General features: G+C 39.7%; 2 protein-coding genes across 2 annotated transcripts; one reads left to right on the forward strand and one right to left on the reverse strand.

Moving 5' to 3' along the window:
- Window positions 1–609: 609 nt before the first annotated feature.
- LOC140890048 (uncharacterized) lies at window positions 610–2,247 on the forward strand. Its single transcript, XM_073297798.1, has one exon. It carries the CDS (start codon window positions 610–612, stop codon window positions 2,245–2,247), a length of 1,638 nt encoding a protein of 545 aa, XP_073153899.1.
- A 10,675-nt stretch (window positions 2,248–12,922) lies between these two features.
- On the reverse strand, window positions 12,923–15,117 carry LOC140890382 (glucose-6-phosphate/phosphate translocator 2, chloroplastic-like). Its single transcript, XM_073298140.1, has 5 exons — window positions 14,442–15,117; window positions 14,136–14,361; window positions 13,765–13,987; window positions 13,421–13,634; window positions 12,923–13,175 (listed from the first exon to the last, which is right to left on the reverse strand). Exons 1-5 carry the CDS (start codon window positions 14,964–14,966, stop codon window positions 13,164–13,166), a joined length of 1,200 nt encoding a protein of 399 aa, XP_073154241.1. The 5' UTR covers window positions 14,967–15,117; the 3' UTR covers window positions 12,923–13,163.
- Window positions 15,118–27,747: the final 12,630 nt, after the last annotated feature.

Genomic DNA, 27,747 nt, shown 5'->3' on the forward strand with positions numbered 1-27,747 from the left:
CCTCAGGGGACTCCCTCCCGGGTGACGGGCCCGGGATTGTCTTGTAAACCGGGAACCCAGGAGCTCCCTCAGGGGACTCCCTCCCGGGTGATGGGCCCGGGATCGACTTGTAAACCGGGGACCCAGAAGCTCCCTCAGGGGCCCACAGATGCAAGGATAAGTATCCGGAAACCAGGGGCCGGTAATACTCAGTGGGCCCAAGGTCATTTTATATAAAATGAAGCCCATACCTTTTTTACGTGTGGCAGACTTTTACTGCAAATCAAATCATTATGAATCACGCTGTCACGGTATGGGTTCCTCCTAGTATTACTGGGTGTCTAATCACACGTGATAACCATCCTATCACAATAAAAATTGTCAGTTAGGCCATACTGGATAATCATAAAAGAGTCAGGTCAGCATGTATAAATACCAGGCTCCTACGCCTGGCCAGGAGAAAAGACACGATCACTTTCTAGCACACACTCACTCTCTAAAATTTTCTAAGACCACTCCATATATCTAAAACCATTTCTTCCCGGGATTACACCCACCCCCGGGGCATTCATTATATGATGTTCGCATCATTGGCGCCGTCTGTGGGAAATTGAGATTTAAGACGTGGATATGACGATTATTGAGGATCCCGAAAGCTCCCAGCGAGCGATGGCAAATCTGCGGGAGCAAGTGAATGCCATGGTAGAGGCAGCATTACAAAGGATCCTAGCTCTAAAACAGGAGAAGGGGGAAGGCGATCCGGAGAAGCAACAGGAGCAGGAGCAGGAGAGGAACCAGGGGGAACTAGGGAAGGAGCAGGAAAAAACAGTAGACAAGGTGCGGGAAGAAGGAAAAGAGAAGGAGAAGAGAGGAGGAGGACGAGAGGGCATACAGGCGGAACAGGAGGCAGAATCACACGCTGAGTCTGCCCATGTCACCATGGTGGGGGAGTTGGAACTGCTGAAACAAAAAATTTTAAAATTGGAAAACACTGACTCGCGGGAATCTTCGCGGGTCAAAAGCTCGGGATGCCCTTTCTCGCCGGAGATTATTAAAGATCCCTTGCCATTACAATTCAAATCAGCGAAGATCAAAGGGTACGATGGTAGTGGTGATCCAGAGGAGCACATGGCCCGGTTCAAAAATGTGGCCATGTTACATTGTTATAATGATCAAATCAAGTGTAAAGTTTTCTTAACCACATTGGAAGATTCTGCCCAACGGTGGTTTGAAAACTTGGAGGACGGAAGCATTGATGTCTTTAAAAAGTTTCGGGAAATCTTTCTGCAGCATTTCAGCAGCAGTAAACGGTACAGAAAGACTACCCTCAGTCTTTTTGAGGTAAAGCAGGTGGGAGAGGAATTTCTAAGGGCATATATCAAGAAGTTCAACAAAATAACTTTAGAGATTCCAGCGTGCGCACCGGAAACCCGGATCACAGCCTTTACCCAAGGTCTCAGGGAGGGAGAATTCTTCCGGTCGCTGGTAAAGAAAACCCCTCGAAACTTTAAAGACCTCTTAGCCCGGGCTGAAAAGTACATTAACATGGAGGAGGCCCAGAAGCAAAAGAGGGATAAAGACAAGCGAGAGGGGAACAGAGAGAGAGGAAGTAGGAATAACCCGGGAGGAGGGAAAACTGATTATCTGGGGAGGTTGATGGCTCATGCCCCGCCGAAAGTAACTAGAGATCGAGGGGTCCATGTGTGCGAGGAGGGAGTTCGGCAGACCTCCCAAAAAGGAGCGGGAAAATATTGCTCCATTCACGAGGTCAACACTCATGATACCAGCGAGTGCAGAAGACGCGCTCCGGATGCAAAAAGGCCGGTGTCAGGAGAGGAAAGGCGGATGGATAAAAGACAGCGAGGACCTTATAGGGCACCAGGATTTGCGACGCACAGGCCTGATGAGGCTATCTCAGAAAAAGCCCGGGGGGTTCCACCTCAGCGATTGGAGGATAGGAAACGATACGGACCCTCCCGAGGAGTCATCAACATGATATCAGGGGGGTCCACTGATGGGGATTCAAATAGGGCCCGGAAATCTTGGAGTAAGAGAGAAGTATTGGGTTTAGAGACTAGGAAAGTAACCTCTTGCCCGGTCATTTCCTTCGGGCCAGAGGATTTGAAGGACGTGGTCACCCCTCATAATGATGCCTTGCTCATCCAAGCCAGGGTGGCCAACTATGACATAAGGCGGGTTTTCGTTGATTCTGGAAGCTCGGTAAATGTCATTTTCCAAGAAGCTTTTGATGGACCTGCTGGGATGTGAGGTCAATTTGGTGAAAACCTCTCTCTACGGGTTCGCGGGGCACACAGTACAGCCTCGGGGAGAGGTTTGGTTGCCCATTACCCTGGGAGCCGGTGAATTGAGAAGAACTATCATGACTCTCTTTTCAATAGTAGAAGCTCCATCTTCCTATAATGTCATCTTGGGGAGACCAGCTTTGAACGCCTTCATGGCTGTGGCTTCTGCATATCATCAAAAGATTAAATTCCCGGTGGGAAACCAGATAGGGGAAGTAAAAGGAGACCAACACTCCTCTCGAAGATGTTATGCTGATACGGTATGAGTGGACAATAAGAAAGCTCGTGGTGAACAAGGAGGAGATGATCCTGGAAAAAAGGAGGTGTTCACAATAGGGGAGGTTAAGGAGGAGCATGAGGTAGTGCAATTATTCCCAGAACAACCAGGAAAAATTGTCAAGGTAGCTAGGGATTTGGAGGTCGGCCTTATGAATCAATTGAAAGCATGCCTGGCCAAGAATACAGATGTATTCGCCTGGTCTTCCCAGGAGCTAACTGGAATCCCACCTCAGGTGGCCGAACACAAACTTAATATCCTCCCGGGAGCTCGGGTTATCAAACAGAAGAAGCGGCATTTTGGGGCGGATAAGGACAAATTCATCGCTGACCAGGTTCGGGAGTTGAAAGAGGCAGGGCATATCCGGGAGGTACAGTTCCCTACTTGGTTGTCCAACGTGGTACTGGTACCCAAAACTACCGGGAAGTGGAGGATGTGCATTGATTTCCGAAACCTGAACGAAGCTTGCCCTAAAGATTGTTACCCCCTCCCTCGGGTTGATCAGCTGGTGGACTCTACATCAGGCTTTGAGTTGCTTAGCTTTATGGACGCGTACCAGGGATACCACCAAATCCCCCTGGCACAGGAAGATCAAGACAAGGTTAGTTTTATCACTTCCAGAGGGACTTTTTGTTATGTGGTTATGCCGTTTGGGTTAAAAAATGCAGGGGCCACCTATCAAAGGATGATGGACAAGGTCTTTCAAGGCCAGCTCGGCAGGAATGTGGAGGTATATGTAGATGATATCCTGGTAAAGTCCCGAGCTGGGCGGGATTTCATTCCCGACTTAGAATAAACCTTCAACACTCTTCGAAAGTACGGGGTAAAACTTAACCCGGCCAAGTGTGTTTTCGGAGTCAAGAGTGGGAAGTTTTTGGGTTTTGTGGTAACGGAGAGAGGGATAGAAGTAAATCCTGAAAAGGTGAAAATATTGAAAGAAATGCCCTCACCAACCTCTATCCGGGAGGTACAGCGGTTGACAGGAAGAATCACCGCCCTGTCCCGATTCATCGCCCGCTCGGCTCATAGGAGTTATCCTTTCTTCCAGGTGTTGAGGAAGGCCCAAAAATTCGGATGGACTCAGGAATGCGAGAAAGCTTTTCAGGAGTTGAAGGAGCATCTGGCTAATCTGCCGATTTTGGTCAAACCAAAACCTGGAGAAAGGTTGTGGGTATATCTCTCTACAACCGAGCATGCTGTAAGTTCCGTACTGATCAAAGAGGAAGCCAGGGACCAGAAACCTGTCTATTATGTAAGTCATGCCTTGAAAGGACCAGAAATTAGGTATGGTGATATAGAAAAGATGGCTCTTGCGCTCATCCTTACAGCCCGGAAGCTTAGACCATACTTCCTGTCCCATCCAATCACGGTCTTAACTAACAGTTTGCTGGGTCGGGTGATGACTCACCCAGATACTTCGGGCAGACTGGTCAAGTGGGCAGTGGAGCTAGGGGAGTATGACATCGAATATCAACCCCGGGTTGCCATCAAAGCACAGGCTCTGTCCGACTTCTTGACAGAGATTCTCACGTTCGGCCAGGAGTAGGTGTGGAGGGTGTTCGTGGACGGGGCTAGCAGCTCGGAAGGAAGTGGGGTGGGTGTGGTTCTGATCTCTCCCACGCAGGAAAAAACCCGGATAGCCATGAGGTTGCACACTTTCAAGTCTAATAATGAGGCAGAGTACGAGGCAGTCGCAACGGGTTTAAAGTTGGCTCGAGAGGCAGGAGCGGAGCATGTGATTATTTACTCTGATTCCCAGCTGGTAGTGCAGCAATTACAGGGAATGTTCAGTGTTAAGGAAGAAAGGTTGCGAGAGTACATGGAACTGGTCAAGAAGCAGGGAGGTGTTTTCTCCAGTTGGAGCATAGAGCAGATTCCCCGGGAACATAATACTGAGACAGATGCGCTGGCCAAAATGGCCACTTCCTGGAGAAGTGGCGACAGTCGGGAAGTGATACAACAAGTCGGGTCGGTGTTGGCAATAGATGACGAGAAGAAGGAAGGAAAGGAGGAATCTTGGATGACCCCTCTCATTAACTATTTACAGACAGGGACTCTTCCCTCAGATGGGGCAGTAGCCCAAAAGGTCAGAAGACAGATACCCCGTTTCACCCTTTTGAATGGGAGTCTGTATCGAAGATCCTTTCAAGGCCCACTACTAAGATGCCTGGAGGAAAAGAAGGTGAAATATGTGCTCCAAGAAATACATGAAGGATGCTGTGGGGATCACGGAGGAATATGGAGCCTAGCCCGGCGTACTCTATTAGCCGGGTATTGGTGGCCTACTCTACAGCAGGATGCCCGTCAAATAGTCAATGCTTGCGAAGGATGCCAAAGATTTGGAAATTTTTCTCATAAACCGGCAGCGGAGTTGCAAGCCGTATGGGCATCCTGCCCATTCGACTAGTGGGGCTTGGATATTGTGGGACCTTTTCCTCTAGGGTCCAGGCAGAAGAAGTTCCTTCTAGTGGCGGTAGATTATTTCTCTAAGTGGGTAGAGGCAGATCCCCTTGCAAGAATTACAGAAGAGGTTGTGTTAAACTTCATTTGGAAGAATATTGTTTGCCGGTTTGGTGTTCCTCGGAAATTAGTCTCTGATAATGGAAGACAGTTTCAGGGACGGAAGATGAAGGATTGGTGTGCAGAGATGAAGATACAACAGGCCTTTACCTCGGTGGCTTATCCTCAGAGTAATGGACAGACGGAGGTAACCAATCGAACGATAGTGCGGTCTTTGCAAGCCAGGCTCTATGGCATGGGTAAAAATTGGGTGGAGGAAATTGCGGGGGTGTTGTGGGCTTATCGTACCACGCCAAAAACAACTACTGGAGAAACACCTTTCGGTCTGGTGTATGGGTCCGAAGCAGTGTTACCAGTGGAGATTGGGCAATCTTCTCCCCGAATACAAGCTTATCAAGGGGAAGGAATCGGTAGCCGAGCGCAGGAGTTGGACTTGATAGAGGAGAAGCGAGGAAGGGCGGCCGTAAGGATGGAGGCTTACAGGGGAAGAGTGATGAAAGCTTTCAACAAGGGAGTCAAGCCTCGAGAATTCCAGATAGGAGACCTTGTATTGAAGAAGGTTAACCCTGCAGGGGATGTAAAGAAGTTAGAGGCAAAGTGGGAAGGTCCTTACAAGATTACTCGGAAGGTGGGAAGGGGGGCTTGGTACTTGGAAGACAGTCAAGGTAAGACCCTGAAGCGGCCCTGGAACACGTTGCATCTCAAGTTGTATTACTCTTGAATAAACAAACTTCTTGTAAAATGTATTCCATGCTGTTATGTGAATAAACGTGTGTTTTGTTTAAATGTACTTAAAGCCCATGGCAAACCCATGGCATCTTAAAGCCCAAGTGATCCACTACCCTGGCACCATAAACCCAGGCGTTCCACTACCCTGGTACTTAAAGCCCATGGCAAACCCATGGCATCTTAAAGCCCAGGTGATCCACTACCCTGGCACCATAAACCCAGGCGTTCCACTACCCTGGTACTTAAAGACCATGGCAAACCCATGGCATCTTAAAGCCCAGGTGATCCACTACCCTGGCACCATAAACCCAGGCGTTCCACTACCCTGGTACTTAAAGCCCATGGCAAACCCATGGCATCTTAAAGCCCAGGTGATCCACTACCCTGGCACCATAAACCCAGGCATTCCACTACCCTGGTACTTAAAGCCCATGGCAAACCCATGGCATCTTAAAGCCCAGGTGATCCACTACCCTGGCACCATAAACCCAGGCGTTCCACTACCCTGGTACTTAAAGCCCATGGCAAACCCATGGCATCTTAAAGCCCAGGTGATCCACTACCCTGGCACCATAAACCCAGGCGTTCCACTACCCTGGTACTTAAAGCCCATGGCAAACCCATGGCATCTTAAAGCCCAGGTGATCCACTACCCTGGCACCATAAACCCAGGCGTTCCACTACCCTGGTACTTAAAACCTGTAGTAACAAAATAGGCCATGTATGGAACCAGCAGCTCATCATCGGTGGCTCAGGATTATCTTATAGTGCTACGCCTCGCGGGACAGCGAAACAAGTTCTAGCCCGACTATTTGCCGGAGGTGTAGTGTTATCCTGGTAGGCCCAGACGGTGAAGTGTTATCCTGGTAGGCCCAGACGGTGAAGCCGGGGTCGTCTTGCAGGACGGAAGCCCGGGGTCATCTTGTAAACCGCCGAAGCCCACGTATGCAAAGGACCGTGGTAATTCACAAAGCCATAGGAATCTAGATGATCCACACGATATGCTATTCAACAGGGAAATCAAAATATGCAAGTGGACAGAAAGCCGAAGAAAATCAAATGAACATAATACTCATTACCCAATGTTTTTTACAAAGAAACCAAGAAAAAACCCAAGAAATGTGGACACGCCTCGGGCATTAGCTCTACTTCTCTTCAGGAGGTGTCTCTTCCCCGGTCGCAGAAGAAGAGGGCATGGATGCAATAGCTCGGTGGATGTCCGGGACTCCCTCTTGACTTAACCCGGCCTCTTCGTATTGCACAGAGCATAGGTCGAAACCCTGAGCAAAGAAGTCAAAGGATTGGTCTATCACCATCTTCTTGAAATCCTTTGAGGCCAGAAAAGCTTGCTTCCACTGAGACTCGGTCATCAGCTGCTTCTTCAAAGAGGAGTCGGCATCCTCGGCTAGTAGGCGAGACAAGCCCGCCTCTGTCCAAGCGGCAACCAGCCCTGCTTGCATTTTTTCAATCGCAGCTTGATGCATCTCCGTCTCTCGCCGGGCAGCCTCCGATAAGGCCAAAGCCTTGCTAGTCTCCTCTTGGGCTTCCCTCAGTTGGTTTTGAAGAGCCTGGTATGCCTTTAGATGAATCTCTTGGGCGGCAGCCAGTTTTCTTTGCCATTCATCATGGGCCTGGGAAGTTTCCGCCCGGGAGCTCTCCAGGGCCGAGCGCAGAGCACCAACCTCTGCGTCATGCATCCCCTGCAGCTGTGCGGCATTAAGGCAAAGCTGGGTCATGCGCTCCTCGAAAGAATGAGTTTTCTCTCTTTCCCGGTGGAGGACGGAGTTTGTTTCCTCCAGAGCACTGGCCAGCATGCATAGGCCCTGCGGGACAAAAGTGGGATAAGGCAAAGGAAGCAATGAAAGAAATAAGGCATTGAACCTGTACTCACCGTATAGGCATGGGATAAGCCTTCGGAGAACTTGGAGGCAGCACCCCGCACTGACAGAGATGTTCTCTCCTCGGGCGAAAGCAGACTTTGGACCGCTGCAGCCTTCGAAGAGGTGGTCCCTGACAGGAACAGGGGAAATCGAGAGTTCCAGGTAGAGGAATTTACTCGGTTCCCCCAAGCGCACCCCAGGTGCTCCATGCTAGCCGAGGGGATGTCCCAGTTCGAGGCTGGAGACTTGTCGGGATTTGCCGGGAGAGTTGGAGAAGAAGAGACAGGAGCAGTAGTGTCCTCCGGGTCGCTCAGAATGATCATGTCAGGTTCCCGGAGGGCCTTCCTCTTTCGCCGGGAAAGCGGAACTTCATCCTCCAAATCCTCAACCGATAGAGGTGGGTTGGGTTGAGAGGAGGTATGTGAGGAGGCTGGTACAGTATCCACCAAAGCTCCATCATGGAGGAGTGAGAGAGAAGCAGGGGGGAGAGAAGCCGGGGGCGGGGGCACTGATACAGTGGCCGACAAGCGGGGAGGGCTGGAAGGGACAACACGACTCTTTTCCTCTTCCCTGGCTTTTTTCCGCTTTTCCGCTAAGGCCTTGGTTCTCTCCTTGGCAGCCTGCCTTTCTCTAGCTCGCTGGGCAAATTCCTCTCTCATCACGTCCGACGAATCTGCCATAAGAAATCAATATATTAGGGATAGGATGCAATAAACAAATCAAAACAAACGACAGGAAGAGAACCATAACTTACCAGGTTGAGCTCCCGGAGCACCATAAGCGTCGATCACCTGGTTAAGGGGATCTTCCACCCGGGTACTCAACCCGTAAGCTATCATATTCTCAGGCGTGAAAAGGACAGGGGAAGAGAAGTTTTTGCTGCCCACTAAAGCTAGGCTGCGAACATAGGGCTCCTCAACCCTATAGTTTTCAGGGAGTTCAGGTTGAGGGGGAAGGCTGGACAAAAATCCGGTCCTAAAAGAGAAGGGGACCGGAGGGCGGATAAATAAGTATCTCTCTCTCCAGCCCTTCAGGGAAGAAGGGATATCGGACAGAAAGCGAGCATTCTGCCGGGCGGCCAAAGAAAAGGCCCCCTCGTTAAAACGGCAGGAGAAAAAGTAGTGAAAAATGAGGGGGGTGATGGCTAAGTTGTGCATTTTAAAAAGAATGTAGGTGGATGCCATAATGCGGAAGGAGTTCGGATGAAATTGATTAACCGGAACTCGGAAAAAATCGGCAACCGCCAGATAGAAGGGAGGAATAGGAAAGCGAAGACCGCTACGGATTTGATCCCGAAAAAAGGTATAACAATCCGACGGGGGGGTATCGGGTGTGCTCCCTGATAAGGGGCGGAACAAGGTATAAGATAGGGGGATTTCTCCCGAGTTACGCAATTCCTCCGCCGCCCCCTGCGACAAGGTGCTGGGAAGATGGGTGAACCATCCTAGGGTTGGCGGAATAGAGGCAAGGGGGAGGGGGTTACGCACTTTCTTTTTTCCTTTTCCCCTCGCGTTGGAGGACGAGGCCACGGGGTGTTTGGTGTGAGAAGTTTTTCTAAAAAAGCGAGTTCGGGAAGGAAGAGCCGAGGCGGAACGAGCATCGCTCGAGTCACCGCTAGGCTCTTCGTCTCTGGGCGAGCCTTTGGCATTTGCCCCGGAGGTAGAAGACGTACCAGTAGACATGAAGGAAGAAAGGATACTTACGTAGTTACGAGGCGAGTGAGAGCGTGCGGAAGACGAATGACGGAATTTGGAGTGAAGGACAGATGATCGGAGGCAATCGCGCGAGAAAGAGGAGACAATGAGGAGGTGAAGCGAAAACACGAGTATTGGAGTATTAATAAAAGGCCTGGGCAATCTGAGCCGTCCATTTTGAATTAAACGGAAGAGATGTGCAAAGCGTGCTTGGGAAGCTAAAACAACCTCTGACAAAGTCTCTGACAACGCGTACTACAAAGCATCTAGGGCTGACGTGGAGCTCAGTGTGTTGCACAGGACCACCGGGGAAGGGCCATACTAATCTCTCGGGACAGCGAAACAAGTTCTAGCCCGACTATTTGCCGGAGGTGTAGTGTTATCCTGGTATGCTCAGACGATGGGTCCGGGGTCATCTTGCAAGATGGGAACCCAGCATCATCCCGGGTGACGGTCCCGGGATTGTCTTGTAAACCGGGAACCCAGGAGCTCCCTCAGGGGACTCCCTCCCGGGTGACGGGCCCGGGATTGTCTTGTAAACCGGGAACCCAGGAGCTCCCTCAGGGGACTCCCTCCCGGGTGATGGGCCCGGGATCGACTTGTAAACCGGGGACCCAGAAGCTCCCTTAGGGGCCCACAGATGCAAGGATAAGTATCCGGAAACCAGGGGCCGGTAATACTCAGTGGGCCCAAGGTCATTTTATATAAAATGAAGCCCATACCTCTTTTACGTGTGGCAGACTTTTACTGCAAATCAAATCATTATGAATCACGCTGTCATGGTATGGGTTCCTCCTAGTATTACGGGGTGTCTAATCACACGTGATAACCATCCTATCACAATAAAAATTGTCAGTTAGGCCATACTGGATAATCATAAAAGAGTCAGGTCAGCATGTATAAATACCAGGCTCCTACGCCTGGCCAGAAGAAAAGACACGATCACTTTCTAGCACACACTCACTCTCTAAAATTTTCTAAGCCCACTTCATATATCTAAAACCATTTCTTTCCGGGATTACACCCACCCCCGGGGCATTCATTTTATGATGTTCGCATCACTCTATTTATCAAACCTTGTATAACTTTAATCTTTCTCGGGCATTTCATTTTTTCTTGTGCTTCCCATTCATTCTTTCGGTGGATTAAAAGGTACTCACTCGATCAGGTTACAAATCTGATCGTAACTTCGCAACTTCATAAAAATCTTTCATTTAATTGTTTGTATCTCGCACGACCGAGGCATCATTATTGCACATATCGAATAAGAAACTTTCAAAAGATTGGAAGTGTTTTGTATGTATCAATGTATGTGAAATTTGTATCTTTGAAATTTCAGTCATCTATGTTATCAAAATTTGATTTTAATCCGTTATTTTTGTAGAATTTTTTTTCGATATATAGACATTTTTTTTGTATATCAAATTTTTTTTTGTATATGTACGGTATCATGAGTATGGATTTTTTTTCATACCAAAATTTTGGAATTTCGATATTAGTATCGGTATGAATTTTTTCATACTAGATATTTTTTGATACGGTATATCGAAAACTCACCCCTGAGTCCCTGACTTCTATAGCGTTGAGTTGACACCGATGTCGTGTTACTACAATACTTTTTATGGAAAGTTATTAAAACTGTTAAGATATAGAACTAATACTCTTTTTTTTTTTTACATAAACGACCAAAATTAAAAAAAAAAAAAAAAAAGAAAACTAACTAATAAATTTTTTTTTACCAAGTTTTCGATTCACTTACGTGTGCAATTTCAAATCAATATATATTAGCTCCCCCACTCACTCATTAAATTCCTGAATATATATCTGTTTATCATTAGTGAGGATTCTAGTGGAAGGGAGTGTGTTGTTATTTCAACATGCTAACTTATATACGAGCTATTGTGCAAATTTTTTGCTTATGATCTAATTATCATCTTGCCCTATTCAGTATAACTAGATCTATGAATTAAATTACTCTAAAAAAAAAAGATCTATGAACTAAATCTTTAATTATTTTTTTTGTTAAAAATAGATCTATAAATATAATTAGTACTATTTCATTTATTTTATTTTTTGACAATAAATTGTATTTAACTCCTTTAAATCTTTAGACTTTTTTTTTCTCATTTTGCAATAGTACTATTTATTATATATAATTATATTTAACTCTATTAAATTTTGAAATGATAACTCAAAAAGTAAATTGAAATGATTTGCGAGTTTCAGATTGTTACAAGAAGGATGGCGGACAAAGCAATTCACCAATTCGACCTTAACTTACAAGGAGAGGAAGATGTGAATTTGGTTGAAGATCATCAACCAAAAAGAAGGCGCCACACCCAACAACAGATTCAAAAACTCGAGACGCAAGATGATTTAAAATATTCCGTTTGGACATGTACTTTAAAACCTTTTTGTTTTCAACTGTTCGAGTGGAAATTTTATATAAATATACCAAAAGTGTTGTGTTTCATCTCGGTATAAAATAGAATCACCTGGGTAGTGAGTAACGCTTTCGAAAAAATAGGTATTTTTACTTCAAAATAGTCCAAAGACAGGTGATTCTCTTTTTTTTTTTTTTGACGTGGGAACCCGGAGCCGCTATCTTCGGGGCGCACTGGGTAAACCTCCGAACTAATGTAATAGCCTGCAAACTACGTTAGCCAGGTAAACCACACTAAACAAATCATGTGTGACAGGCTAGTCCAAGAAAATGTTGGTAAGGGGAATCGAACTCCTGACCTCTGGCCAAGAGTTCACCTACTCAACCAACTTGGACACCCCCTTAGGAGCGACAGGTGATTCTCTTATGTGCGCGTGTAGTGGTAAAATAAATATAAATTGTGCAGGTTTTTCAAAGATAACCCAAACCGGACTACATGCAAAGAAATGCACTGAGCCTTGAGTTAGGGTTGGAGCCGCAGCAAGTGAAATATTGGTTCCAAAACAAGCACACACAGCTGAAGGTTAATAGGAAACCAATTTTCCTAATAAATGTTATATGACAAATGAATATATGTATTATAATTGGACTATTTTTACATTCAAATGATATGTTCCATTAGGTGCAACATGGCTACCTAGAAAATACAGAGCTCCGTGCCGAAAACGAAAGACTCAAAGCCGAAAACATGAGTCTCACGAAGCATCTGAAGAATGCTGCATGTGTTAGTTGTGGGAGCCCTGTCGTAGGAGAAATGTCCGACGCAGAACGTCAACTGCGCGCAGAAAACGTGCAGTTGAAAACAGAGGTGATGCAATTAGATTATACAAAATTGAAGCTAGCTAGCTAGCTAGTTATATTCCCGATCTGGTCATATTAATTATTATGCCTTAAATCTAATTTATCTGTTTCGTGTATGATTATTATTTAGATTGATCGTGTGTCGGCGATAGCGGCGCAGTACATGTGCAAGCCCGTCATATGATATTCCGACAATATCTCAAACAGCTCTGCAGATTGGTATATGCTGCTGAATAAATATCAAGTTTAGTTATTTTTTTTCTTATTTTTGAAAAGGTATTATAGTTATATGTCGATTGACAAAATTGCACCATGATTAATAAATACACCGAAACACACTCATCACATGTCTAAAAATTGATACTCCTATCATATATGTTACAAAAAAAATATTGAATTAATCCCACGAATAGATCCCACTAAACATCAACTTCCAACATATATATAGCTCGCTCGATTTATTATACTAAAATATTGCATCGCTATGTACCTACGTCGTATTAATTGAGAGGAAAGAATTTGTATCCACCGCATCAATCACTGCTTAGCCTGCATCCATTTTTAAAAAAAAAAAAGTTAGTGAGCAACAAGACAATGCTTTCGATTACAATTTCCAATTTCAAATCTAAATAAATCAAATTGGATTTTCCATTAAATTTTCCAGTAATTTTTGTCAAGTGATGACAAACGAAAAAAGAAGCATGTGACAAGTTCACATGTTATATTACTGATTAAATATTATATATTCCCCCGGAAAAGTAAATAAAAATCATAAATATATATATATAATATACCTGAGAATAGAGGAAAGTGCCGGAGATTGCAATGGCGGCACCAAGAGCATTGACAGGCTGAAGAGGAGTGTTGAAGATCAATATAGAGGAAACTATCACTGAAATTCTCTTCATCGTATTCCCCACGCTAAACGTCAGTGGAGAAATCTCATTCAAAGACATGTACGATACTTGATTGTATAGGTGATAGAATACACTCTGTGCCACCACCCACCTGCATATAATAATATATATGAACCACCCATCAATATATTATTCAACAGAAATATTACACAAAATGCATAAAATTTAGTCTAAGAAAAGGGTGAGTGATTAATTAATTAATTAATTAATTATATTATTACCATATAAAATTGGGGCCAATTTGAGAGACAGCTTGTTGCCATCCAATCGCCCATAATTGGGGACCCTCCATTGCAATGGCGAAGGGAGTAAGTATCGCAAGTGACAACATAGAGAGACAAGCGTAGTAATTCATTCCTCCGACGGATTTCCCATTCATTCCCCTTTTGGAGAATATGTTTCTGAAAACGAATGCCAGATTCGACACCATCGCCCCCATAAATCCTGCAACAATAACCGATCATTGATATATCAGCGTTTGAAAGACTTTTTAGAAAGCATTTCTCGTAACAAAAATTTGAAAGCGACCAGAAAAAGCTAGCTAGGTATGAATATTTTGAGAATGAATATAATGTAAAATTTGGTTAATTACCGGTGAGATTGAAGTTGAGTTCAGTAGCTGCAGAAAGGGCACAGCCGCCGATGATCGGCAGCAGAGAGAGGTAGACGGGCATGGGGAAGGTTTCCCCGAGCAGGAATCTCGAAACCAGAACACTGAAAGCTGGCTCCCCGCTCTTGATTATGTGCGTGAAAGAAACCGCAACTTTCGACATGCTCACTGTTGCAGCCACATGCCCGATCGTGTGCGCCACCGCGACCTACAAGTTTGATGATTCATGGTTAATTAATATTTGTAGAGAAATTAACATGATTTTGGGGAGATTGAAATGTAGCTTACAGGCAACAAGTTTTTCCAGAACTGGAGGTCGGTTTCGGGAGCCTGGGCAACCCGAGTAGCCCAAGAAATCAACATGATGATAGATCCAGCGGCGAGGGAGAGAGTGGAAGTGAGCCATGGGAAAGGGAAAGCATTCAACACCTTCTTGTTGTATATATTGAAAACCACATTCAAAGCCCACCAAGTGGCGAAATACACGCCAATCTTCAGCTTCTGGGCCGCGTTCTCCTGATCGAATTCGATGCTTATCGGGAACGAATGCGCCCGACGGGCTTCGTACGCGTTACATTGAATCGAGGGTTGTCGAGATTTTTTCGACTCGTCCGCTGTTTCATTAATATTGGCGTAGCCGAATCCGCTGGCGGCGGAAATGTACAGCGGCCTGTTGTGTGGTAGTGTGTTTATGTTTTTGGAAGGGGAGAAGTTTTGGATTCTTGAAACGGAAACGTGTTGGATTTTGCGTAAATCTTCAACGAAAGTCGATGTTGTTGTAGAGGAATACAACTGGTTCGCAGAGAAGGCCATTGATTAATTTGGTGGGTTTCCAGGAAAATTTTGCAGAATTGTAGGCGGAGTAATAGAGATATCTGTTAATAAATTGAATCAAGAAGTAGCAAGCTGAGGTTATAGATTGCCAAGATTTAAGAGGATCTAAGTACCCCCGAAGTTTAAAGAAAACTGCAGGCATCCGCATGTATATATAGAGTGCCAAGGGGTTTATGCGTGTGGGTGTTTCCTATCTAGGCGGTAAAAGTGAACTAAAAATATTCCATCAGTTATTGTAATTTAATTTCGAGGAGTTCTCTTGACACCGTCTCACATACTAATGTTCACGTTTATTCATCGAATTAGTCACTCAACCAATATTTATAATAAAAAATAATATTTTTTAATGGATGAGCCAAAGCACGAAATTGACATAAGAGACCATCTCATAAGAGTTTTTGTGTTTAATTTAATTGTTCACTTTGTCCGTAGATCAAACGATAAATCGAAAGAAAAACTATATTTTCAGTCTAATATGTTTACCTTATAATGATTTTGATTCGTTACGTAGTTAAATTTCAGTTTTAGTCTGTTATTTTTACTTTTATTATACAATTGTAATCCTTTAATAATATGGAGTTGATGTGACACAAGCATGGTGTTGACATGTCACATGATGAAAAAAAAGGTCGAAAATCGAAAGATATATTATTAAAATTGAAATTCGACAGCATAGATAATTAATATCGCTTAAAGATAAATATATAAGGCCAAAAACGCATTTTCCATTTAGGTTGAAAGTTTAATAACCTAATATTTGAATCAAATAAGATGATATCGGGATATTGAATCTCATTATTCACAAAAAGTCATGCTTTAAAAACAATTCCGACTATCCCTTCAATTTCTATTGATATCAGAATTAAGCCGAAAAATGTGTCAAGTTTAATTTTAAGATAAACTTGATTAAAATAAATCAGTGATAAATTTTTTACTATTTTTGTTGAATAAAATTATATAATTTACTCGAAATACTTTGAAGTAATATTTCGTAGTAAATAGGTAAGGGGGGTCCACCTGACTAGCCGACTTCTCAAAGGAGTTGGGGTTGGGTTGGTATTTGGGTGCCTGCCTGTAGACAGTTCGCAAAAGGCAACGCTTCAACACTTGGAATGTGTTGCAAAGTTTCTCCGAATATTCCTTACTCTCATTCAAATTTATTTGTGCACAAACTAGACTTTTAAAAAAAAAATTGCAATATATTTATATTTTATTCAATTTTCAAATATGGAGTACTGTTGAACATTTTGATCATATATTATAAGATGACAAAATATTGGACATTTGGTCATATTCTTCGCATTTGAATTGGGAGTTAAAATCAAGGTATCGTTTCTTAGGGTATATGCTGATTAAACCTCTTTTATTTAGTGTGACATAAAAAAATATTAAATTGATAAATGATGAGCAAATTGGTGATAAATCCCCAAAATCAAAATTGACTTTGCCCTAGCTCCCTACCCATAAGATTCTTTGCAATAGCTCCCTAGAACCACCAAACTTGAATAATTAAATGTTTAATTTTTGTACTTGATTTATGCTAATTTATGCTTAAAATCTAAAGATTTTATGCTAAAATCAGAAGATTTTGCTTAATTATGGTACAAATAATTATCCGTAAAAATGGTATCGGAGCCTTAGGTTAATTATTCAGACATAATATTATTCGTTAAATCATATTTTCTTTGTTGAGGAGAAGATTTTCAACAAATCATGAATTCAAACGAAAGTTTGAACAAGATGAATTTCATTTATATGAAATTCTATGAACAAGTGAATCTAGTTAAAATAGATTCTTTCAATAGGCCCTGGGTTTTGTAAGATCTGAAGGGATTAAGAAATATGATTTTTAATTCTCAATTTCTCGAGATTACCCCAGACTCTTTTAAGCTCTCTGGAGATCTTAGAGAAATCAAAAAGACGGTACAATATTACAGCAACCAGTTGTATAAATACCTCGACAAATTGAAGAAATCCTTACGAAACAAGAAAAAATTCTTGTAACTTTAAGGGAACTTCAAATAAAAATCCAAAATCTAGAAAAAAAACATCAAGTTTTAAGAAATGAGGAAGATTACCAATCTCGTTTTGTACTGAACTCTTGTTACATCAGAAAGGTAAAACCAAAATGATACAAAAACCTTTAACTGATGTAGAGATGATGATTAATCTTATAAAATCAGTATCAGAAAAGAATACTATCTAATGACTACTTTAGAAAGATTAAATCTTCAGGATCTACAAGATCTTGCAGATTTATTTGTGAATCTTAAAGTAATAGATCTAAAGATGAATGCCCTTGAAGGTGAACAACATTTAAGAAATCCTCCAAGATATGTGGTTAAAACAAAAAAAAAACCACATAGTGAATTCCAAGTTAGAGAAAATTCACATCAGACTCCTTACGGAAAAACTGTTTTAGATTCAATACATCCTTATGGGGTTATGTTAAACCTTGATATTTTGGATTTCAAAAACAGAGAAGATCTCATAGATGATTGGACGTCAGCCGTGAGAATTGCAGCAGGAACATTAGATCTCAATAAAGAATGATTCATTAAACTTCTAGAAATGAGTCTAATGGGGTCTGTAAAGATAGCTTAGGAAATTACTATGCAGAGACTAAAGAATCAGTCTTAGCAGGAGAATCCCTAAGCGAGATTGGAGGAAGAATAACCATCCTATTTAAAGCACAATTTATAGGGGTAGACTATTTCAATAATCAAGATACGGAGAAAAAGAGAAGATATACGCAATCTCTGTATAGTCTCGAGTTGCATGATATCTGTTTAGTTGATGAATATATTATGTTATTCACCAAATACAGATGGAGTTCGGGAGTCGAAGAAAACGTGGCTATTCAGCTATTTTTCGCAAAAATCTCAAGTTTTTGGAGAGAAATATTGATAAAAAAAATACGTTCCAGGTAATCCAAACACATTGGCAAGAGGCGCCTCTTTTTTTAAAGGAAAACTGGCAGAATGGTGTCACATGTCAGCATTACAAAAGAACTACAAGAAGATAAGGGGTATAGATAAACGTACTCCTTTATGTTGTATAGAAAATTGATCTCCCAACAATAATTGGAAATAGATCACAGGGATTTAAGAGGAAGAAATTAAAAAATAATCCCTATAATAAAATAATGAGAGGTTCTTGGAAACCAAGAACAGTTTAGTCCAAACAAAAGGCGATATCTTATAGATCAGGAAAAAAAAAAAAAAAAAAAAAAAAGCGGACCTACAAGAACATCCCCAGCAACAAGCTCATCTCAAAATAGGGGAAGAACACCATCTAGAAGTACTTTCAGGAGAACTCATCTGAGAGCAAGTAAAAGCAGTATTTTCATAACCGGACCGGTGATCGAACCGGTCTATCTAAAAAAAATTGTCCAACTGGTCGGACCGTTTTAACAGAACGGTCGAACCGAAAAACCGTTTATATAATATAATCTAATAAATAATATATTTTGAATTTTAAAAACTTAAAAATATATATAAATAGACAAAAAATATATATATTTTTCATAGTTTGAAAGCTAAATAAATATGTAAATATATTCAAAATGTCAATTATACTTCTAAATTATTTAAATAATTAATTATTTAATTTTTAAAAGATCAATAATTATTAAAATATTTTTTTAATGAAGTACAAATTCCAAATAATCATGTATATATATAAAAATATATTAAATTTAAAGTTTTTAAAATAAAAAAATTCAAATTTTAAAAAAAAATAAAAAAAATTGAAAAACCGGTTCAACCGGTTCAATCGGTTTTTCGGTTATTGACCGGTCCAACCGGTTTTTGACCGGTTCTGATCGGTTGGACCGGTTTTCCGGTTCCCGGTGAAGTTCCGGACTGGATCGACGACCGATTCTTGGTCGAACCGACCGGTCCGATCCGGTTTTAATAACATTGAGTGAAAGTTTTAAAGACTGTAACTGCTGGACATGCGGAGCAAGGGGACACATTTCAACAAATTGTCCAGGAAATAAGAAGAAAGGAGTCAAACTCTTTGAAGCAACATCAGACATTGATGATGCAGTCTTCTTCCAAAATCTTATCCAAGTATATCAGTTTGAGGACATACCCTCATATGAAAGTATATATGAGGCAAAAAAAATATGTAGCCAAGAAGAATCTGACGATGAATCAGAATCAGACTAAAGAAGAGATGTTTCGACATAAAACACATGAAAATTTGGTTGGGTTTTTTAGTCAAACTATTATATCTCATAATATGATCCAAAGAATTATGAGAGAAAATCCTACTTTACAGAAGTATCAAGGATTTTGGCAGGACAAGTTGAAAGAGTCTTAGGAAACCTAGGGCTTAGACAAAAAAAGACATAATTTGATTTATAAGGTATCCAGAAGGGAAATGGCGATCCCTATGGAGTTAACCAGTAATCAAATTGAGATACAGTTAATTCCCTTAAAGAAATTAGAGAGGAATTACATAAATTAAAAGCTGAAGTAGCAAAGACAATGTCTTGGATTCATATTGGAGCAATCCAGATTATGATCAAAGCTACTTGTAAAGAGAAAATAGATTCACCCATATATATCGTAGTATGCGATAAAAGAATGGGAATATTCAAGATGTGGTTCTGAGAACTATCTCAGGAAACTTGTGTGCAGGAAAAATTCTGGGAGTTATTTATCCAAGAATATCCTACAATTTAGCTAACAAAGACTTTAGTCGAGCCTTGACGTTTCATCAAAATTTCAAGGAAAAACGATTGATGAAAGAAGGTAATAGACCATATTCTATTACATATCAAATTTCTTATGATCTTTCTAATACTCACCATTCAGAATTATTTATTACAAATGAGTTTATTGAAATTTCAGAGATTTTTAGGAAAGTTGCTCAATCAATCTACCCAGAAAGATGTTGGAAAACATGTTCAGATCAATTAAGAATTGATACCCGGTGCAGCAGAAGTTTAAAATTTTTATTTTATTATATGGAACGATTTCATATATGGGTATCAAAACTTTTACGATTAAATTTGTTCAAGTAAAAATAAAACACAGTTAAATTTTTACCTCGTCAAGCAAAGGCTTGATCGTGGACTCCAACAGAATTTAATCTGCTCTTCTTGTAAATCCCGGGAACCGATGACAGTCACGGTCTAACTCCGAAATTAAGTCCACGAATGAAAAACAGAAACCCTCTGATTGACTGCACTAGAAATCAATCAGAAGTTTTACGTAGAGAATAAACAGATATGATCTGTTAATTCGATTTGTAATTTTTCACAAAAAACACAAGTCGAATTTTCTCCAAAAGGGACAGAGGAATTTTCGAAAAACCTCTTGAATAATATAGACTGATTTTCGAAAATTTCTAGACTGAAAGCTTGTTTAATTTTCGAACACAGTACATATATTTATAGATAATTTTTAGACTAGATTAAGTTATAATTGCATTAGGACTCTAACTCCTTAGGGCCCACAATCCATAACTTAAGCCCAACAAGCCAAGCCCGTTGTTCTAGAAATTAATATAAAATTCATCGTGACTCCGATTGATAAACTGATTTTACCAATGTGCACAGAAATCATTTCTGCATCTTTTAAAGTCAAGATAATTTTTCTGAATCCGAATTCAGTGATTTCCAAAAATGCCCATCCCTATGTCATTTTAGGAAATCCCACTCCCTTTTAATTAAGAAGTCCAACTTCTCTTTCATTAAATTTAACTCTTTAAATTTAACTATCTCTACGGGGTTTTAGTAATCCATTACTTGTGTAACCCTCAATGGTTCAGGAATACAGCTAGCCGTGGGCTCACAACTCCTTGTGACTCGGAACAACAATTTTCGACTTACCCATCGAATCATGGTAAGAGCGCCTAGCAACATCGCCCCATGATTCCCTAGGTATTACTGATAGTGCCTGCAAGAACCAGCAGATTTTGGTTAGCGTACAGTACGGTCCCTTCAACCAAATATCCCGATCGAATCAACAATCATTGGTGCATCGAGAGTTGTTCGAGATTCGATAACTATGCATAACAACTTGAAGATCTATTAGTGACATCGCATGTGTTAGTAGGAACACCAAGTAACCTAAAACACATCATGTACTCTGGCCAGAGATTCGTCACACTAATATCTCCTCAGATCGCATAGGATATCCACACTCACGAGTATGTGGTGAATCCTTGACAACAAAGCATCGACTCCTATATGTGTCGTAACTGTACCCAATCCCGACACCTGATGACCCCAATAGAGTCGGTAAACGAGTCAAAGTACAGTACTAGCATATAGAGTCTCAATGATGTTTCAAGTAATAATGACTAATGGTGTACAACCAAAACCGCGGACTTTATCCACTCGATAAGTGATAACAACTTGGAAAGTCCGAATAGGATAGTTCGATCATTCATCATATGAATATCCATTTGCATGCTTTGAACATCTCTATGTTCCATACCAATGAAACGTGGTACTCGGCATCGCAAATGCTAGTCTCAATCTCGAGCGATCCTTATCCTTATTTGCAGACGGCTCAATTGACTAGGAACTGTTTAGAATATACAGTGACTATAAGATGTGTTTCATGATAGCCATCCCCATGTGCTACCACATCTTACATACACTATAGTATATTCAAGGTCTTTATCAAAACAACAATAGCATATCATAATATAACATTATGAAGAAAGATAAAGTCAATGCCATTATAAAAGTGTAAATTATATTAAACAAAAGATTGTTTTACATAGAGTCATAAAAGCCCTTAGCCACAAGTTGGCTAACCGGGCACCCACTCTTTCAAAAGAATCGAGTTTCGTTTAATCCAGGAAACATACATTGAAATTCAAGACAAACATGTTCTATACAGAGAACTTAAAATAGAATCCAGAAGGTTATCTTTCCAAGGTGACTGAATGACAAGTAGAAGATGGGACAAATCTCTATTCAAGAAATTCCATTAGAAGTACAAGAGTTTTCCATAATGAAAAAACTTAGATCTCCAGAATGATGGAAATCAATCAAAATAGTACTCGAAATTACGAGTTTTAAAAACCAATTCCCTTGTAACTCGATTTACTATTTAGAACAGCAAGAAAAAAGAACTTATCAAGGAGTGATAAATATTAGAGAATTGGAAGTTCAAATCTGTGGAATTCCAGGAAAAAAGTAGATCAGCTCATTCTTATACTAGAGTTCCTTGAGGACCATAACCATGGAAACACTTTGAAAGAGGAATAAAGTTTATGGCGAAAGAAAAAACTTGAAGAATTCAATAAGAATTCTACGAGATGGAAAATCAAGAGAATTGGATAAGGGACAACCCTTTAACCAGATTTGAAAACTCTGTTAAAAAACAGAGAAAGAAACAACTCTTGGAGTTAGTAAATCATGAGTATGATTTATTAGAACGCATTGAAGAAGTAGAAAAGAGCAATCATACTCTACCTACTGAGGCCTTAGAAAAATTAAGGCTAAATAGTCTTAATCGGATGACTGAGTTACAACACAGCTTATTAAAAATGGCGGGACCATTCAGTAATCCTTTTAGGTAAAATGACAACAAGTCCTTTCTCCATATACATTCCAATTGGGATGTTGTGTGAACAATACAAGACTGAATACTTTGCAGCCTATATTGATTCAGGAGCAGGAATTTGTACAGCAAAAAGATGAGTCTTTCCTATAGACTGTGAAGAAGATTTGCCAAAAATTGATGGACGATATTTTTCGAAAAGAATTCTATTTCTTTGCAAAGGAATAAAACAAGCAGAAATCTATATGGGGGGCGCAGGTCAGACTCCTTGGTACAAGGTAAAGATACTCCGCCAATATATTTTCATGATACAAGAGCTTATATCTTGTTGAAAAATAACTTTTTACAAATGTTACACAAGATAACGAGTTAAGAAGACTTATGTTCACAACCATTTGTGATCATAAGATTATCGTTCAAAGACTCAAGGTTGCCTTTTATCGACAAATGCCGATAATATTTCGCAGCCAGCATGGTGATAAAAGACAACTTTTTCACCCAAAAATGAAAAATTCCAAGAGATTTGGAGATACCATGTTAAAAATAACAAGATGACAAGAACTCCAAATAGAAGATATGGATCTTCTCAAGGTAACTCTAATCCACAGAGATATAGAGTTGGAGAACAAGATATCCGTTGAAGATGTCAAAAATAGGCTTAAAGAAAGTTATAACGAGCATCCTCTGGCATGGTGGGATAAAAATTAACTCAAAGACAACCTTACTTTAAAAAAAGGAAAAAATTATGAATTCGTCAGATATAAGTCTATCTCGATGAACATAACAGATCAAAGGGATATGAGAATGATTATCAAGGAACATTTGGACTTTGGTTTAATTAAAGAAGGAGTTTCACCATATAGCAGCCCAGGTTTCCTGATGAGCAATCATGGTGAAATAAAAAGAGAAAAACCCAAGCTAATTATTAACTACCTAGATATTAATAAAATTTTGGAGTTTGATGAGTACTTTATGCCCAGTAAAGAACATTTAATAAGTTGCATACAAAATGCTAAAGTGTTCTCAAAGTTTGATTGTAAGTCTGGTTTCTACCAGATTCGGATGGAAGAAGGCAGTAAAAAATTCACAGCCTTCTCTACTCTACAAGGACATTATATTTGGGAAATTATGCCAATGAGATTGACTAATGTACCCCAGATTTTTTAAAGAAAGATTAATAATCTTTTTAAAGATTATTTCAACTTTATGTTTGTTTATATTGATGATATTCTTATAGCATCAAAAAATATAGACGAGCATGTTAAACACTTAGAGATTTTCTCTAAAATTTGTAAACAAGAAGAACTGGTTTTATCTGGAAAAAAAAAAGCAGTCATAGCAACAAGGAAAATCAAATTCCTTGGCATTGAGATTGATGAATCTGGAATAATTTTACAGCTCCATATTGTGGAAAAGGTACAGAATTTTTCAGATAAACTCAAAGACGTAAAACAACTCCAAATTTTTCTCGGAGCGGTTAAATTTGCAGGGATGTTCATAACAACCTAGCAATATACAGGAAGGTGTTCAATCCTCTGTTAAAAAAGGACGCAAGGTTTATATGGACCGATGAACATACTAAAGAGGTAAACCAACTGAAGGAGATATGTAAGAAACTCCCAAAAATGGCTATACCAGTAGATAATGATGATTTGGTATTATTTACAGAAGTCAGCGACGATTGGTGGATAGCACTCCTTACTAAGCTCCAGATGGGGAAGTACCATGCAGATACTGTAGCGGCTTTTTTACAGAATCTGATGGAATCAGATGACATATCAACGAAAAGGACTTTTACACAGTTAAAAAGACTTTTGAAAAATGGGCTTTATTTTTACTTGCTAAAAAATTTATCTTAAAGTTGATAATACCCAGGTAAAAACTTTCTTAAGGAATAAGATTGAATCTAAATCAGAGAAAGCTAGATTATTAAGATGACAAACGTTATGTCAAAATTAAATTTTTGATATTGTTATTATTAAATCTCATGAAAATATTCTTGCAGATTTTTTAAAAAGGGATGGAAGGTAGTGACGTGGATTTCATCATGAAAATGCAGAGGCATCTCAGGAAACACCTTGGGTTGCTTCAAACTGAGTTCAACCAGTTAGTCATTAATGCTGAAATGGCTGGCAGGTTACAACAAGCTGATCGGATCAAAGTATCTAATCTAATTACAGGATATTTTCAAGCTCAAACTCAACTATAGGCTGCTATTTAAGGGCCAATTGTGAAGGGTATAGAGAAGTCATTGGTTTCTCATAAACAAAAAAACGATAAAACCATTGGTTTTACAAGAAGAAAAAATACAGCCACTGGCAAGATGTTGGGGATTCTAAAACCCAAGAGACAAGTGCTAATCTACCATCAGCTTTTGATGAATTGGATGAAGCAACAATTGATGAGAAAAACTCATCAAGTCAACCCTCCGCCTTTGGGGTAAAAGTGGAAGAGATCAATCTTAGGCCCAACACTGACAAGGACAAATCTAATATTAATACTAATCCATATATTATTTTTCCATTCCAGGATTATCAACAGAGGTGGGAGAAATGGAATACAAGGAGTGAAATCAATCCAAACACTAGCAGAGTTGATGTTGTAGGAATATATCCAAGGGTTTGGCTAAAAAACAATGTCAATCCTAAGGATGTAAAACTCTGGTATGAATTTGGGGCTTTTGCCTCAGCTTATACAACGTCACCAGGCTTTCCGAAGATATCATAGTTACCAAAATGGATCCAGAAAGCAGTCCAAGAAACATGAGCAAACAATGATCATTTGTTCAGAGGAGATGTTCTAGAGTTATATTTTTTCAGTGCATCTCCAGAACCAACATAAAAAGGATCACACGAACCCATTCATTTCATCAAGCTGAGGAGACCTGATATAAATAGTCATAAATTTATCGATGATCCTAAAACTGAAGAAATGCCCTTGGTGTCTACTTTCAGAGAAAATGAGATCTCAACCAGAAGGGCATGAGGTATTTGGGTCTGTCTTACCGAGATGGACAAAGTCAAGTTTTCATTCAAATTTTATCAGAATTCTATGAATGGATCGTTCCTGTTAAACATAATGACAGGGAAAACTACGACTTTTGCGGAAGAACTCTTCGAAAAGAAGAGGAACCTTTTCTGGAACAACAAGCTGTCGAAAATTAAAGAAACTCGCTGGAAATTTTGTAACATGGATCATATCGAACGATGGTCAGAGAATATCTACCCAAAATGCCCAAATCAGAAAGAGCCAGAATTTGAAAAAACCTTTACACCCCGAACGAATCAGAAGGATTTTTTCGAGACAAGCAAAGGTGGACCACTAAAGATGCATTTTCACAGGGAGCCTACTTCAAAAGCAAAAGATGTCTCGACAACAATAAATAAGGCATGTGAGGAGAATAAAGCCAAGAGAAAGTGACATACATGTGACTTTTCCACTAGTAAAAGATATCATCAATAATGACATAAAAAAATACAAGACAGTTGTGAGATTCCCTGAAGTTTCTCGATGAAACGAGTTGAACTACAACTATAAATACAGGCATTTGAGGAAGCTGAAGATATCGATCATTCCCTTCTGTTTTCTTACAAATAAATTGTTGTAATATTTCTCTCTCTTTTGTACTAAGTTTTCTTTTATGTATTTCAAGAACAAGGCTACTATGATCAGTTGCTAAACAAGTTGTCTTCTCCTCTTCAAAGGAGTTGATTTATGTAATAATATTATGTCTGAATAAATTTTCTAAGTCTCTCGTTCTTTCATGCTCATATTTTTTAATTAAATTTATATATCATACGCCTTAAGGTAGAAAACGAATTAAGACTGTGTTGTGTGTCGTTGAAGGAGCTTGTGCAAAAACCATATGTTGCGACTGCGTGGTTGGAGTATGAGGAGCACTTTGTAAAACTCGGCAGCTATGACACGACGACATTATGTTCAAAGAGGTATTTGAATTTAATTCATCTTACGAAAGCATGTTGGACCCTAATCCAGAGTATATCGGCTGAAAACATTGCGTAACCGATAGTCTTGCATGACCGGGACTGGTTCGATATGTATAACAAAGTCACGTACAAATGATTAATTTTAATTAATTATTAATTCAAAATTGGGGATCACTAGAAAGTGAAAACAAAAAAAATGGGTGGATAGGAAGTTAAGTTAAAGAGAAGTTTGGTATTGAGAAATTTAAAATAATTTGCCCATGAATGATTGACTTTGTTCGACTTATTGAAAACCCTTATATTATTTCGAAGAAAACACTTAAAAAATAACGTGTTGAAATTTATAGTACGTTCGATTTCATGTTTTTCAGAAATTATGTTTAAAATGTAATATATTGTATTTTAAATTTCTTGATGAAGACATTTTCTCATTACTTTCCCAATTTTTATAATAAAATATGTTGAGTTAATGATGCATACATATTCAAATTCAAAATTTTAAAGTGTATGACGTGTTTTAAATTCAGAAAACTATTTTACGGTTTTGTGTTTTTTTTAAGGAAAACGTTGAATAAATAATAATCATGTACATATACATAACACGAAAATTTGTTCCTTTCAACAAAAAAAAAAAAAAAAAAAAAACACACACACACACACACACACATATATATATATATATATATATATATATATATATATATGTTTCCAACATTTTTTAATTTCGGAAATCAATAATATTGAAATAAAAAAACATTGCTTCGAAACGTGAAAAGAATTCCCTGGATTTCAGTGAAAAAACAAATTATTAAATGCCCAACATAAATTATGAAAACTTTATTATTGTTATATGAAAACTCTTTATTACTCCTACAATTATTATTACTAGCAAAATATGTGTGGTCAATATGACATAAATCAAATTAATTACAGTTAAGTGAGTGCAGTTATTAATAATGTGGTAGAATGTAATTTTCAAAATGCAAGATAGTTGTTTTTCGTTTTTGTTTTTCACCTGTTTTTATCCTTTTTTTTCAATGTAAATATATAAAATTTTAAATAACTACCAACGGTTAAATGATAAATATATTTTGGTGTCATCTAAACTTATCAAAATGGTTGTTAAAAGTGACTCAAATTTTATAAAATAGCAAAGATTATTTCTATTATTTGGATCTTGATCTTCTACAGTGGATAAGGACTATATGTTGTGTATTTTTTTTATACTGTGGATCTTGATCATCTTGCAGACTTTTCATATTGTCAAATAAATCGAGATGGAGC

Source organism: Henckelia pumila, chromosome 3 (genome assembly GCF_033568475.1).
Source record: "Henckelia pumila isolate YLH828 chromosome 3, ASM3356847v2, whole genome shotgun sequence".
In the NCBI taxonomy this organism is placed as follows: Eukaryota; Viridiplantae; Streptophyta; class Magnoliopsida; order Lamiales; family Gesneriaceae; genus Henckelia; species Henckelia pumila.

What these genes read in the sequence shown, in the direction of transcription:
- LOC140890382 (XM_073298140.1), bottom strand. Translation starts at nt 14,966, where the DNA reads ATGGCCTTCTCTGCGAACCAGTTGTATTCCTCTACAACAACATCGACT. An exon ending in TCTGGAAAAACTTGTTGCCT is followed by an intron (nt 14,362 to 14,441) that starts GTAAGCTACATT and finishes TCAAACTTGTAG; the next exon opens with GTCGCGGTGGCGCACACGAT. An exon ending in ACTCAACTTCAATCTCACCG is followed by an intron (nt 13,988 to 14,135) that starts GTAATTAACCAA and finishes TTATTGTTGCAG; the next exon opens with GATTTATGGGGGCGATGGTG.
- LOC140890048 (XM_073297798.1), top strand. Translation starts at nt 610, where the DNA reads ATGACGATTATTGAGGATCCCGAAAGCTCCCAGCGAGCGATGGCAAAT.